This window comes from Dipodomys spectabilis, unplaced genomic scaffold (assembly GCF_019054845.1).
Source record: "Dipodomys spectabilis isolate Male_0828 unplaced genomic scaffold, ASM1905484v1 ptg000002l, whole genome shotgun sequence".
Lineage (NCBI taxonomy): Eukaryota > Metazoa > Chordata > Mammalia > Rodentia > Heteromyidae > Dipodomys > Dipodomys spectabilis.
Window position 1 is genome coordinate 51631499 of NW_024870679.1, and position 15748 is coordinate 51647246.

General features: G+C 42.1%; 1 protein-coding gene and 1 long non-coding RNA gene across 3 annotated transcripts in view; both read right to left on the reverse strand.

Annotated features, from left to right (window-relative positions):
- The window catches only part of LOC122108037, a 277692-nt gene that overhangs the window by 118061 nt on the left and 143883 nt on the right, over positions 1-15748 (reverse strand). The gene's annotated exons all lie outside the window — the stretch shown is intronic.
- Positions 1-15748, reverse strand: part of Tesk2 (testis associated actin remodelling kinase 2) — a 119629-nt gene that overhangs the window by 63848 nt on the left and 40033 nt on the right. For both annotated transcript variants that reach the window (XM_042679782.1, XM_042679776.1), the window contains exon 3: positions 2610-2731. In XM_042679782.1, coding sequence (XP_042535716.1) covers positions 2610-2731 — 122 coding nt within the window. The remainder of the gene's footprint in view (positions 1-2609; positions 2732-15748) is intronic.

The window sequence follows — 15748 nt, forward strand, 5'->3', positions numbered from 1 at the left end:
TTTCTTTTTTTGTTTTTTGAGATAGGTATTGCTATATAGACTTGCATCTTCAGCTTTCTGAGTGATGAGATCACAGTGTGAACTCCCATGCTTGGGCTTTCCCTGTTTTTTGTTGGTTGTGGGGCTTGAACTCTGGGCCTGGGTGTTGTACCTGAGCTCTTCAGTGCAAGGCAAGCACTCTACCACTTGAGCCACAGCTCCACTTCCAGTTTTCTGGTGGTTTTTTAGAGGTAAGAGTCTCACAGACTTCTCTGTCCAGGCTGGCTTTGAACCTTGATCCTCAGATCTCAGCCTCCTGAGTAGCGAGGATTACAGGCATGAGCCACCGGTGCCTGGCTATTTTTTTTTAATTGAGGGAAATAACACTACTGAGTTGAGTTCCTAATCCCTTTATTAAACATATGGCTTATTTTTTCTATTACTGTTTGGCTTTTCTCTTTGCTCATTTTGTTGTGCAGTAATTTTTGTGTGTGTGTCACTTGTGGAGCTTGAACTGTGGGCCTGGGCACTGTCCCTCAGCTCTTTAGCTCAAGGCAAGCACTCTACCATTTGAGCTACAGCGCCACTTCCGGTTTTCTGGTGGTTTATTGCAGTAAGAATCTCACGGACTTTCCTGCCCAGGCTGGCTTTGAATCTCAATCCTCAGATCTCAGCCTCCTGAGTAGCTCGGATTACAAGCAGAGCCACCAGCGCCCAGCTTGTGCAGTGACATTTTGTTTGAGACAACCTTACTTGTCTATTTTTGTTTTTGTTGTATATGACTAATTTTGTCCATACCAATGTGAAACTGTTTCCATTTCCTTGTAGGAGTTTTTATAGTTGTCGGGCAATTGTTTTTCTTGTTTCATTTTTTTCTTTTTTTTCTTCTTTGTTTTTTTTCTCTTGTTTCATTTTGTTGTTATTGTTTTTTAAGTAGTATTAAAATTTCAACTCAAAGCCTAGCAAGTCTAACAGGCACTTTTACCACTGGTCATGCTTCCAGATCTTTTTCTTTTATTTTTTAGTTTATTTTCAGGCAGTCTCACTTTGCCCAGAGCTGACTTGAGACTATGATCTATTTATCTTTGCCTCCTGCATAGCTGGGATTGCAGGCATGCAACACCTTACTTGGTGGTGGTAGTTGTTATTTTTGATAGGGTCCCAAATTACTAACTTTGTAGCACCATGCTTAGTCCCCAACTTTAGGCTTTTATATACTAGTTCTATTATATATAAAAATTATATTTAAATTTTTTTCTTTAATGGAAAAAATTTATTTAGGCACACAAAAAATTAAGGTCAGTCTTCTGTGCCATTTGTCAGTCCAGTTTATAATAAATGGATTTTAAAAAAGGATCATAGGGGGAGGAAAACAAAGTTAAATTAAAAGATTGATAGGAGGATGTGGTGCTGCGGCTCAAATGGTAGAGTACTAGCCTTGAGGACAAAGAGGCTCAGGGACAGCGTCAGGCCCTGAGTTCAAGCCCCATAACCGATAAAAAAAAAAAAGTCTCACAAATTTGGGGCTGGGAAGATGGCTCAGTGGTAGAGTGCTTACCTCGCATGTATGAGGCCCTTTGATTCCTTAGCACCACATTAACAGAAAAAGCTGGAAGTGAACACTGTGGCTCAAGTGGTAGAGCGCTCACTAGGCTGAAAAGCTGAGGGACAGCACCCAGGCCCAGAGTTCAAGCCCCACGACCAAAAAAACAGGGGCTGGGAATGTGGCTTATTGGTAGAGTGCTTGCCTAGCATTCATGAAGCCTGGGTTTTATTCCTCAGTACCACATAAAGAGAAAAAGCTAGAAGTGGTGCTATAGCTCAAGTGATAAGAGTGCTAGCCTTGAGCAAAAGAAGCCCAGGGACAGTGCCCAGGCACTGACTGGCAAAAGAAGAAAAAAAGGAGGAAGAGGAGGAAGAAGAGGAGGAAGAAGAAGAATTATTCTAAGAATCATGCATGGTGGTTTATGTCTGAAATCCCAGCTACTAGGAGGCATAGATAGAAGAATTTCAGTCAAAGACTGGTCGTAGGCAAAAACCCAAATACTATCTGAAAAATAACTAAAACAAGAAAGGAAGCATGCTCAAGTGGTAGAGTGCTATCCTAGCAAACATGAGGCAAGAGTTCAACCTCAGTACTGTAAATAATAATAGCAATAATTATAATAACAATAATTTTCACAGGCAAACTCTGTCTCCAGTGAGTACTAAAAATCCTGGCTAGCTGAATAGCATAAGGGCATAATTTTGCTTTTAGCTTTTATTCACTAATTTAATTATAATTCCTCATAAAACAATTTTTAAAGATCAAATAACCACATAAAGACCAATCTTTTCTCTTTCATAAAGTACTAATCAGAAACAGCAAACAACTATTCTAATGAGTTGCTACTAATGCTCTGAATGAGAAGAAAGAAACTTTAGAAAGGAAGGTGTCTTGAATGCAGCTTATTCCCAGGAAATTAAGTCTCAATGGGAAGAAAAAGGCCTAGAGCACAGCTAAACCACCATAAGAAGCAAACTAAATCCTGAACCTCCCATTTTAGTTGTCAATGATATTCTAGCAAGCCTTCCATATATTTCAACTTTCTCAATGGCTCCTGGAAGGAAGAAAAACGTAACTGAATTACCTAAGAATGTTGGGATGGGAGAGTCTATTCATGAGCTGCACTTCCTTCAGCATATTTGCCCGGTTACTGCTCAAAGTATTCATCTTAAGAGCCATCACCTGACCAGAAGCCCGATGTCGCACCTAGAAAATGAATTAGAACAAGAGTGTCAAGGGCAACAACTAAATATAAGGTCTAAGTCTCCATTGTAGAACATGCCTCAACGTTTTATATAAAATAAATATCTAGCTACATTACAGTTTCATTTCCACTAAGGAAGATGAATTTTTTTCTATCATGATCAAAACTTCCACACTGAGAAGGCCAAAAAACATTAATACCTCACGAAATTATGTCAGTTTTTTTTCCTTGTTTGTTTCTTTTTATGGGTCCAGTCGTGGGGCCTGAACTCTGGGCCTGGGCGCTGTCCCTCAGCTCTTCAGCTCAAGGCTAGTGCTCTACCACTTGAGCCACAGCACCACTTCCGGCTTTTTTCTTTTTGCTTCTGTGGTGCTGAGGAATCGAACCCAGGGCCTCATGCATGCAAGGCAAGTGCTCTACCACTGAGCCACCTTCCCAGCCCCAATTATGTCGTTTTTAAGCCTAAATAATAATAATAAGCTGGGCACTGGTGGCTCACACCTGTAATCCTAGCTACTCAGGCTGAGATCTGAGGATCGAGGTTCAAAGCCAGCCCAAGCAGGAAAGTCGGGGAGACTCATCTCCAATTTATCATCAGAAAACTGGAAGTGGCATTGTGGCTCAAGTACTAGCCTTGAGCTGAAGAACTCAGGGTCGGCACCCAGGCCCACAGTTCAAACCCCATGACCAAAAAAAAAAAAAAAATAGAGGCAGTATTTTTAGACTAGTTCCTTATGGTCAATACTGATGAGTCAGGATACAGTAAATAGTCACTTCCATAGAATTTTAAGTGTGTACAAAAAAGAATTATGCATAAGTCTTATATAACACTTACTGAACCATAAAAATATCTTTATAAAGCCAGGCACTGATGGCTCATGCCTATACTATTAGAACCTCCTAAGATCCTCAGCTCTCAGGAGGCTGAGATTCAAGAATTGCAGTTGGAAGCCAGCCCTGGCAGAAAAGTCCATGCGACTCTTTTTTATGTTTGTTTTGTTGTCTTTTTTGGTCAGTTGTGGGGCTAGAACTCTAGGCCTGGGAGCTGTCCCTCAGCTCTTCAGTTCAAGCCACAGTGCGACTTACCCACTTTTTCTATCTTTCTTTCTGTCAGTCATGGCGCCTGAACTCTGGGCCTGAGCGCTGTCACTCTACCACTTGAGCCACAGTGCCACTTCTAGCCTTTTCTGTTTATGTGATGCTGAGGAATCAAACCCAGGGCTTCATGCATGGGAAGCAAGCACTCTACCATTGAGCCACCTTCTCAGCCTCTCTATGAGACTCTTATCTCCAATATACTACTCAGAAAAAGTGGGAAGTTGGGCTCCGAAGAGGCTCAGTGGTAGAGCACTTGCCTTGCATGCCTGAGGCCCTGGGTTTGATTCCTCAGCACCACATAAGCAAAAAAGAAAAAAGCCGGAAGTGGCACTGTGGCTAGAGTGGTAGAGCGTTAGCCTTGAGCTGAAGAGCTGAGGGACAGCACCCAGGCCCAGAGTTCAGACCCCACGACCAGACCCAAAAAAAGAAAAAAGAAAGAAAGGAAGGAAGGAAGGAAAGAAGGAAGGAAGAGGCTCAGGGAAGTGCCCAAGCCCTGAATTCAAGCCTCAGGATTGGTATCAAAAAAAAAAAAAAAAAGGGACTTGCTATGCAAAAATATCATCACTCTATAGATTTTATGAATATTATTTCAACATGTTATTCCTTCCTTCCTTCCTTTCTCTTTCTTTTCTTTCTTTCTTCCTTCCTTCCTTTCTTTCTTTTGTCAGTCATGGGGCTTGAATTCAGGGTCTGGTCACTGTCGCTGAACTTCTTTGTGGGCAAGACTAGCACTCTACAACTTTGAGACACAGTACTACTTCCAGTTTTGAGTGGTTAATTGGAGATAAGAGTCTCACCAGAACTTTTCTGCCAGGGCTGGCTTCGAACCATGAACCTCAGATCTCAGCCTCCTAAGTAGCTAGCTGAGTCATCAGCACCCAATTCCACCATCTTATTTGTTTGTTTGTTTGTTTATTTTTGTCAGTCATGGGGCTTGAACTCTGGGCCTAGGAGCTGTCCCTGAGCTATTCAGCTCAAGGCAAGCACTCTATCACTTGAGCTATAGTGCCACTTCTGGTTGTTGTTTTTTTTTTTTTTTTTTGGGGGGGGGGTCCGGTCGTGGGGCCTGAACTCTGGGCCTGGGCACTGTCCCTCAGCTCTTCAGCTCAAGGCTAGCACTCTACCACTTGAGCCACAGCGCCACTTCCGACTTTTTTCTTTTTACTTACGTGGTGCTGAGGAATTGAACCCAGGGTCTCAGGTATGCAAGGCAAGCACTCTACCACTGAGCCACCTTCCCTGCACTTCTATTTTTTTCTTGTGGTTAATTGGAGTCTCACAAACTTTCTTGCCTGGGCTGGCTTAGAACCTCGATCCTCAGATCTCAGCCTCCTGAGTAGCAAGGATTACAGGCATGAGCCACTGGTGCTCAGCTCCACCATGTTATTCCTTTTTTTTTTTTTTTTACCACTGAGCCACCTTCCCAGCCCATCCTATTTTTTTTTTTTGTCGGTCCTGGGGCCTGAACTGGGCCTGGGCACTGTCCCTCAGCTCTTTAGCTGTAGACTAGAGCTTTACCACTTGAACCTCAGCCCCACTTCTGGCTTTTTCTGCTTATGTGGTGCTGAGGAATTGAACCGAGGGCCTCATGCATGCAAGGCAAGCACTCTACCATTGAGCCACCTTCCCAGCCCCCACCATGTTATTCTTAAGTAGGAATTTCAGAAGAAAGACATAACCTGTAACTCTTCAACTCTCAGAAATGTCTTTCAATGATAATAGCCCCCAGAAGTTAAAAATATCACTAATACAAGACAGACATCACAGCTCATTTTGTATTTTAAAAGGATAATGTCTCAGAGTGGCCAGACCAGAAGAGGAAATCTGGGGAGCAAAATACTCAAGGCAACAAAATAGAAAGTGTCCTGCATTTTCCTGATGAGAACTGAGGCATCACACTGGCCCTTTCCCTCTTCTAGATCACTTAGAGAGATCTGGAACCTAATTCTCTTCTCAGTGCATCAATGAATCTGTTGTCATGCACCTCGTGATTGAGGAAAGAGAAGTGGCTTTTCTTTTCAGATCCTACATGGATCAGTTTAAAAGACACATTTATATACAAAGAACTCCCTGACAGTATTTTTCCAACTCTATTTTACAGAATAAGGTCTCACCACCTGACAGTCACTTTTTCCCTCATCATCAGAAAACTGGATTTTTAATGAAATGTCCACTTTTGAGAAAGCTTGATATTAATGTGTAAAACTCAGAGATAAGCTTTCTGTATTTCTTTGCTTTTCTTCCAATTCTGTCTTCCTTTTTGGAGAAAGATTTGTATTGAGGAGCTGGGAAGGTGGCTCAGTGGTAGAGTGCTTGCCTTGTATGCATGAGGCCCTGGGTTCAATTCCTCAGCACTACATAAGCAGGAAAAAAAAGCCAGAAGTGGCACTGTGGCACTAGCCTTGAGCTGAAGAGCTGAGGACAGCGCCCAGACCCAGAGTTCAGGTCCCATGACTGACAAAAATAAGATTTGTATTGAGGCTGGTCTCGAAACTCTTGGAATTTAAATGATTATCTCATGAGTGAAATAATGCACCAAACCTGACTCTGCAGTTCAAATAAATTATGATGTTGAACATATTCATAACTCATTTTGCCTTTGTTTTGTGGTACAAAGGTTTGAATTCTAGGCTACATGCTTGCTAGACACTCTAACACTTGTGTCACACCTCCAGCCCTCATTTTGTCCTTATATGCATAAGTATTCTTTCTTTGCTTTCCTACCGTCCCACTGCTAAATTCTTACCTTTGAAGACCACACCCAAGTTTCCATATTTCTCTAAAGCCTTTCTTTACTGACTCTAGGAACAATTTGTGGTTTCTTTCTTTTAAAAAAGTATAATATGGGCACTGGGTATGTGGCTCAGTGGTAGAGTGCTTGCCTAGCATGCATGAAGCCCTGGGTTCAACTCCTCAGCACCACATACACAGAAAAAGCCAGAAGTGGAAAAAAAAATAAAAAATTAAAAAAAAAAAAAAAAAGCCAGAAGTGGTGCTGTGGCTCAAGTGGTAGAGTGCTAGCCTTGAGCAAAAGAAGCTCAGGGACAATGCCCAGACCCTGAGTTCAAGCCCCAGGACTAACTCCCCCTCCTAAAAAAAAAAAAAAAGTGCAATATTTTCTGCAAATTTTTCTCTAGTATCCCCAAATCATTTACCACTGTGCCAATTCTGAAGACATATCATCAAAAAAAAAGCTATGGGGCTGTGAATGTGACTTAGTGATAAAGTGCTTGCCTGGCATGCATGAAGCCGTAGGTTCAATTCCTCAGTGCACATGAACAGAAAAAGCCAGAAGTGGCATTGTGGCTCAAGTGGTAGAGTGTTAGCCTTGAGCACAGAGAGGCTCACAGACAGTACCCAGGCCCTGAGTTCAAGCTCCAGGACTGCAAAAAAAAAAAAAAAGAAAGAAAGAAAAAAAAAAAGAAGCTATGGGCAGGGTGCCAATGGCTCATGCCTGTAATTGTAGCTACTCAGGAGGCTGAGATCTGAGGATCCCGGTTCAAAGCCAGCCAGGCAGGAAAATCAGTGAGACTCTTATCTCCAATTAATCAACAGAAAGCTGGCAGTGGCACTGTGCCTCAAGTGGTAGAACAAGGGCCTTGAGCTGAAGAGCTCAGGAAGAGTGCCCAGATGCTAAGTTCAAGCCCAGGACCCACAGGAAAAAAAAAAAAAAAAAGCCATGGATTGGGCATAGTGAGATATGACTGTTACCTCAGCTACTCAGGAGGGATGGGGAGGGCAAGAGGCTCACAAGTTAAAGACCAGCTCAGGCAAAGTTAGTGACTTTTAACTTAAAAACAAGAGGCTGAGATCTGAGAATTGCGTTTCAAAGCCAGCTGGGCAGGAAAGTCAATGAGCCTCTTATCTCCAAGAAACTACTAGAAAAGCGGAAGTGGGGCTGTGGCTCAAGTGGTAGAGTGCTTGCCTTGAGCTGAAGAGCTCAGGGACAGCACCTAGGCCAGGAGTTCAAGCCCCATGACCAAAAAAAGAAAAAGAAAAAAAAAGCACAAAAGGCAAGAGGAGTGTCAGAAGGGGCAACGGAAAAGTGAGAATACAGACTAGAGGAGTGCTTAAGTGACAGAGCTCTTGCTGAGTGTGTCAGAATGTTAGAGGACCTGGGTTCAATCCCTACATTTTTGCTTTTGTTTCTTGTGTCCTGGGGCTTGAACTCAGGGACTGGGCACTGTCCCTGAGCTTTTGTGCTCATGATGCTCAGTGGTAGAGTGCTAGCCTTGAGCCAAACAACTCAGGGAAAGGCCCAGACCCTGAGTTCAAGCCCCACACCCAACAACAACAACAACAAAATAGAAAAAGAGAGAAAAAAGAAAGAAAGGAAAACACAGTTTTTCAATTTATATTCTAATTAAATAAGTAACAAATGCATACCTTTTCTTTGTAACACATTAAAACAATATAAATAAAGCTAAAGTCCCTCTGACTACCAGATACATTAACTCCGATCTACTCAGATACATTAACCCCAATCTACTGTGGTCATTCCTAGTAGTTATTTCCATGAAGTATGAGGAGTACCCTTTTAGGATTTTTGAAAAATGCAAAAACATGGACTAAGAACAGAGTTTCAATGGCAAAGTACCTATCTAGAAAGTGCAAGACCCGGGGCTGGGAAGGGGGCTCAGTGGTAGAGTGCTTGCCTTGCATGCATGAGGCCCTGGGTTCGATTCCTCAGCACCACATAAGCAGAAAAAGCCATAAATGGAGCTATGACTCTAGTGGTAGAGTGCTAGCCTTGAGCTGAAGAGCCAAGGGACAGTGCCCAGGCCCAGAGTTCAGGCCCCACAACTGATAAAAAAGAAAGAAAGTGCAAGACCCTGAGTTCAAGCCCTTAGTAGTGTCAATAAAAATAAATAAGTATATATAGCAATATTAATATCAAGAGAAATAGTTCAAGTGATAGTTTCCAACAGAGTAGTCATAATAATTCACTTGGGAGCTGCTTTAAGATTTTCAGGTCAGGGCTTGGAAGGTGGCTCAGTGGTAGAGTGCTTGCCTCCCATGCATGAGGCCCTGGGTTCCTAAGCACAACCTAAGTAGAAAAAAGCCAGAAGTGGTGCTGTGGCTCAAGTGGTATAATGCTAGCCTTGAGCTGAAGAGCTGAGGGACAGTGCCCAAGCCCAGAGTTCAGGCCTCACGACCAACAACAAAAAAAAATTTTTTTCAGGTGAAATGTTTTGGTTATAACATTGATTGGGGCAAGACCGCTCCTGGCCAGAGATGCTAGACTTCCTGCAAGGTACAGGACAGACCTCACAGGCAAGCATTGTTCCACATGTTAAATGAAATTCAAATGTCTTACCAGACATTTACACAAATGAATAACATTCATAATGATCTCAGATGGATGCTAATTCTACTTTTACATAAAAACAAATTCATTTTCCATAAACACAGCTACTTTATAAATTGAGAAAAAGTTGTTTTTCTGGTTTGGTTCAGGCCATTATTTGAGATGGCCCACATTTCAGAAAATCAAACCAATAATGATAATGCTGCTTCTGATCAATAAATCCCAATACAACATACCTGCATCAGAATCCATTTATAACTTTATACTTAGGATCATTTATTTAGTCTTTATTTCAAAGTATCAACTATAAATAAAAAGTATATTTTTCTTTTGCCTGCCAACTAAGTTTTCAATATACCTACTTTCTCCCCTTTCCCTACCTGTTCTCTGTCCTCTCTCCCTCTCTCTCTCCTCTCTCTCCTCCTCCCCACCTTCTTTCTCTCCTTCTTGTAGTCCACCCCAGCCACCCTCAGGCCATCTCACTAGTACTGGGGCTTAAACTCATGGCCTTGTGTCCTCATTGGCTTTTTTGCTCAAGGCTGGTGCTACCATTTGAGCCACATTTCCAATTACCACGTTTTGCTGGTTAAGAAAAGAGTCTTGAGGGCTGGGAAGGTGGCTCAATGGTAGAGCACTTGCCTTGCATGCATGAGGCTCTGGGTTGATTCCTCAGTACCACATAAGAAAAAAGAAAAAAGCCAGAAGTGGCGCTGTGGCTCAAGTGGTAGAGTGCTAGCCTTGAGCTGAAGAGCAGAGGGACAGCACCCAGGCCCAGAGTTCAGGCCCCACGACCCGACCCCCCCCCACCCCACCCCCACAAAAAAAGAGTCTTGAGCCGGGCGCCGGTGGCTCACGCCTGTAATCCTGGCTACACAGGGAGCTGAGATCTGAGGATCGCAGTTCAAAGCCAGCCCAGGAAGGAAAGTCCCTGAGACTCTCATCTCCAATAAACACTCGCCTTGAGCTGAAGAGCACAGGGACAGCGCCCAAGCCCAGAGTTCAAGCCCCATGACTGACTCGCACACAGACACACACACACACACACAAGCACACAGAGTCTTGGGGATTTTTCTGCCTGGGTTGGTTTCAACCTTGACCCTTTAAATCTCAACCTCCTGAATAACTAGGATAACAGGCATAGGCCACCAGCACCCAACATGTTTCTCTTTCTCCAATCACAAATAAATCTAGCCTGTTGCTATACTTTTCTTCTAATACCCACTACTATCTCTGCTCTTTAGTTTTTATTCTAGCATAAAATGGACTCTGATTTTCTCTTGTTCTTGGCTGATAGGCCACCCCTTCAGCCCCTGATCAAGTTTTTTTCCATTTTTAAAATTTTATCATCTTTGAGTAGCTGTACAAAGGAGTTTCCATTTAACAAAATAGTTTATAAATACAATATATCTTGATCAATGTCATACCTTTCAACTTCTTCACTCATCCCTTCCCTACCCCTCTTCCCTCACTTTATTTTGTAGGATATACAGTGGATTTTTTTTTCTTTTTTTGTCGGTTGTGGGGCTTGAACTCTGGGCCTAGGCACTGTCCCTCAGCTCTACTCAATCTACAGTGCCACTTCTGGTTTTTCTAGTGGTTTATTGGAAATAGGAGTCTCACGGTCTTTCCTGCCCAGGCTGGCCTTAAGAGATCCTTAGATCTCAGCCTCCTAAGTAGCTAGGATTACAGGCCTGAGCCACCGGCGCCCGGCTATGGTGGATTCTTGATTGCATTTTATCCCTCTTCTCTTCTTCATTTGTCTATTCCTTTCCCCTGATCCCTCCCAAGTCCTTTCCTGTACCTGTTTTTTGGTGTTTCATTTTGCTGAACTTTGATTTGGCTTTTCTAAGGAATTATATTATTTGAGGTCTCACTTGAATCTACTATATTTCAGTTAATACATTTGTATAGACTTGCGTACCACCCAACATATTTACTTGTAATATATAACCTAAATCTAGCTTCCACATATAAGAGAAAACATGAATCCTTTGTCTCTCTGGGGCTGACTTACTTTATTTAACATAATTATTTCTACGTTGTTCCATTCTGGTCAACATTAAGATCAGCATTTGGTCATTTAAGATTGTGGTTGCTTTTTATTAATGTATTTATTTATTTATTTTATTTATTATTTATTTATTTATTTTATTTATTATTTATTTAGTTATGCACTTATTTGTAGGGCTTTGCACTATTATTCAGCTTTTATACTCAAGGTTGGCACTCTACCACTTGAGTCATACCTCAAGCTCAGCTTCTTTTTCTTTCTTTTTTTTTTTTGGCGGTTGTGAGGCTTGAACTCTGGGCCTGGGTGCTGTCCCTCAGCTCTTCAGCTCAAGGCGAGCGCTCTACCACTTGAGCTACAGCACCACTTCCAGTTTTCTGGTGGTTTATTGGAGACAGGGGTCTCACGGTCTCTCTTGCTCGGGCTGGCTTTGAACCACAATCCTCAGATCTCAGCCTCCTGAGTAGCTAGGATTACAGGCGTGAGCCACCAGCGCCAGGCTGAAAGTTCACAAGATTCTATATCCAATTAATAGTCAGAAGCTGAGCTTGAGCCAGGTGCCTGTGGCTCACGCCTGTAATCCTAGCTACTCAGGAGGCTGAGATCTGAGGATCGCGGTTCAAAGCCAGCCCGGGCAGGAGAGACCGTGAGACCCCTATCTCCAGTAAGCCACCAGAAAGCCGGAAGTGGTGCTGTAGCTCAAGTGGTAGAGTACTCGCCTTGAGCTGAAGAGCTGAGGGACAGCGCCCAGGCCCAGAGTTCAAGCCCCACGACCGACAAAAAAAAAAAAAAGAATCTTGTGAACTTTCTTACCCAGGATGGCTTAGAACCTTGATCCATTGATCTCAGCCTCCTGAGTAACTAAGACTGCAGCTTTCAGCCACCAGTATATCATGCTCACTTTAAAAAAAAACCATAAGCAACCTGACTTATGTAACTGTAACTCTAAAAAGTATTTTTTTTTTAAATCAAGAGCAGAGCCATGGGCCGATGGCTCACACCTGTAATCCTAGCTACTCAAGAGGCTGAGATCTGAGGATCGCAGTTCAAAGTCAGCCCAGGAAGGAAAGGCCGTGAGAGTATCTCCAATGAACCACTCAGAAAACTGGAAGTAGTGCTGTGGCTCAAGTGGTAGAGTACTAGCCTTAAGCAAAAAAGCTAAGCAAAAATGAGGCCCTGAATACAAGCCTCAGTACTGGCAAGCACACACACATCTTCAAAATAATTCTGTGCAGCAGGTATTATTAGTATCTCCACCTTATGGCTATAGAAATGGAGGCACAGAGATTATTAAATAACTTCCTCAAAATGATACATCTAGTAAATAGCAGAGCTAGAATTTCAACCGGGACAATGTACAAAATATTAGCCTGATAGGGTTAAGTGCTACTGATTTAAGGAAAAGAATACTATGTGAACACTACGTAATGATTCAGTTACGAATAATTGTCATGATCATGTATGTATTGTAAAATTTTTCCTTGCAATACATAAAACAAAAAACTGACAATATAAGGCAAATTTGACAAACCAATAACCTTCATGAGCTATTTTAATATAACTCTTAGAATATGCCTCCTCCTCCTCCTCTTCTTCCTTCTCCTCCCTCTCCTCCATTTTTTTTTTGCCAGTCCTGGGGCTTGAACTCAGAGCCTTGGTACTTACTGTCCCAGAACTTTTATTTGCTCAAGTCTAGCACTCTACCACTTCAGCCACAGTGCCACTTCCAGTGTTTTCTGTTTATGTGGTACTGAGGAATCAAACCTAGGGCTTCATGCATGCTAGGCAAGCACTCTACCACTAAGCCACATTCCCAGCCCTGAATATGATTTCAGAGAAGGATTTATCTTATTTATTTCTCTACGCTTAACATCAAGTTCAATATCCTATACCTAGTATCAACCAAACAATTACACTTTTTTTTTTGTCCATCATGGGACTTGAACTCAGGGCCTGGGCGCTGTCCCTGAGCTTTTTCCTTTAAGTCTAGTACTCTACCACTTTGAGCCACAGCTCCAGTTCCGATTTTAAGAATGTCTCAAATTGCACCTTGACTCACACCTGTAATCCTAGCTACTCAGGAGGCTGAGATCTGAAGACTGAGATTCAAGGCCAGCTTGGGCAGGAAAGTCCGTGAGACTCTTATCTCCAATAAACCACTCAGAAAACCAGAAGTGGCGCTGTGGCTCCAGTGGTAGAGCATTAGCCGTGAACTGAAGTGCGGAGGGGCAGCATTCAAGCCTAGAGTTGAAGCCCCACGACCAAAAAAAAAAAAAAAGTAATTAAAAACATTGAAAATCTACCTCATTCTATCTAGAATGGCAATCATCAAGGAAATTACAGCAAGTGTTATACCACTCATAGGTACATTCTTGAAGGAATGAAATTTTGGCAAACAACAGTGAAATACACACACCTATGTTTATAGAGGCTATCACTATTCACAATTGGCAAGTTATGGGGCTGGGAAGGTGGCTCAGTGGTAGAGCGCTTGCCTTGCATGCATGAGGCCCTGGGTTCGATTCCCTAGCACCACATAAGCAAAAAGAAAAAAAAGCCGGAAGTGGCACTGTGGTTCAAGTGGTTGAGCGTTAGCCTTGAGCTGAAGAGCTGAGGGAAGCGCCCAGGCCCAGAGTTCAAGCCCCACGACCGGACCAAAAAAAAAAAAAAAAAAATTGGCAAGTTAGGGCTGGGAAGTTGGCTCAGTGGTAAAGCGCTTACCTTGCATGCCTGAGGCCCTGGGTTCGATTCTCAGCACCACATAAGCAAAAAGCCGGAAGTGGCGCTGTGGCTCAAGTGGTAGAGCGCTAGCCTTGAGCTGAAGAGCTGAGGGACAGTGCCCACAGAGTTCAGGCCCCACGACCGGACCCAAAAAAAAAAAAAAAAAAAAAAAATTGGCAAGTTATAGAAGCAGCCTAGATGTCTGTCAGTGGATTAAAAAATGTGATGTATATATACACAATTGAATGTTATGCAAGTATAAAAAATGATATTATTTGCAGGAAAATAGGTAGAACCAAGTATCATCATTTTAGGTGATATAAGCCAGACACAGAAAGACAAGTATCACATGTTTTCTTTGAAATGCCAAATCTAGAGGGGCTGGGAAGGTGGCTCAGTGGTAGAGCGCTTGCCTTGCAAGCCTGAGGCCCTGGGTTCGATTCCTCAGCACCATATAAGCAAAAAAGAAAAAAGCCGGAAAGTGGCGCTGTGGCTTAAGTGGTAGAGTGCTAGCCTTGAGCTGAAGAGCTGAAGGACAGCGCCCAGGCCCAGAGTTCAGGCCCCACAACCGGACCCCCAAAAAAAAAAAAAAAAAAAAAGAAATGCCAAATCTAGATTAAAACAAAACATAATAAAAAAAAAAAAAAAAAAACGAAAGTAAAAGTGGGACTACTTGGTAAGAAGGGGAACAGTGGGAGAATGGTCAGGAGAAGGTAATAAGGGTGAATGTGAACAAAGCATTACATATATATGTACATATATATATATATGTAATGAAATATCATAAAGAGCTGGGCAGCAGTGGCTCACAACTATAATTATAGATACTTAAGAGGCTAAGATCTGAGGATCATGATTCAGTGCCAGCCTGGGCAGGAAATTTCATCAGTGAGACTCTTATTTCCAACTGACCACCAAAAAAGTGGTGGCACAAGTAATAGAGTTGTAAGCCTTGAGCAAAAATGCTCAAGGATAGGCCCAGGCCCTGAGTTAAAGCCCCAGGACCAGCATCACACACATACAAATCATTATGAAAGCCAGGCACTGGCAGCTCATAGCTATAATATTAACTATTCAGGAAGCTGAAACCTCAAAAGTTCACAATTTGAAGCCAGCCAGCCTAGTCAAAAAGTCTGTAATACTATATCTCTAATTAACCAGCAAAATGCTAGACACTAAAAAGGTGTGGCTCTAGTGGTAGAGCACCTGCTATGAGCAATAGAGCCAAGCAAGAGCATAAGGCACTGAGTTCAAGCCCCAGCAAGCATTATATACATATATATGAATGACACATTATATTGTATAATTCATATATGCAAATCAAAAAGTAAAACACATACATATTTTCATATCCCAAAAATAGTATAGATAAAAACTAACAAAGTGGTCTATTTTCTTCTTGTATGCTGAATCTAAATTAAATGAAAAATTTCAGTTGGGTTATTGAGAACCCCTATTAAGAAAATCATATACATATCCTACTTCTTACAAATGAGGGAGATCATGCTTAGAGCATAGGACTATAATATATATAATATATTATATTATATAATATATAATATAATTTATATATATAATATATATAACGAAGCATATCAACATGAACTCCAATTTATAGAAACAAGAGTTTCTTATTATACCCTGTATGTAGTTCATTCTTTTTTCCGTTTCTCTTTGTACCTCATATTTTGCATATTAGATAATGCAATATGAGGAAGGGAAATAGAATCACAGAAACAGCAGGACAATGGATGAACAACACCAACATTGATACTCACGACAGTATATTGGATATGAACATTACAACTTGGGGAGGGGTAAAGTGGGAAATAATGAGGGATGTAGTAACATTCCCATCCCTGAGAAGGTGGCTCAGTGATAGAG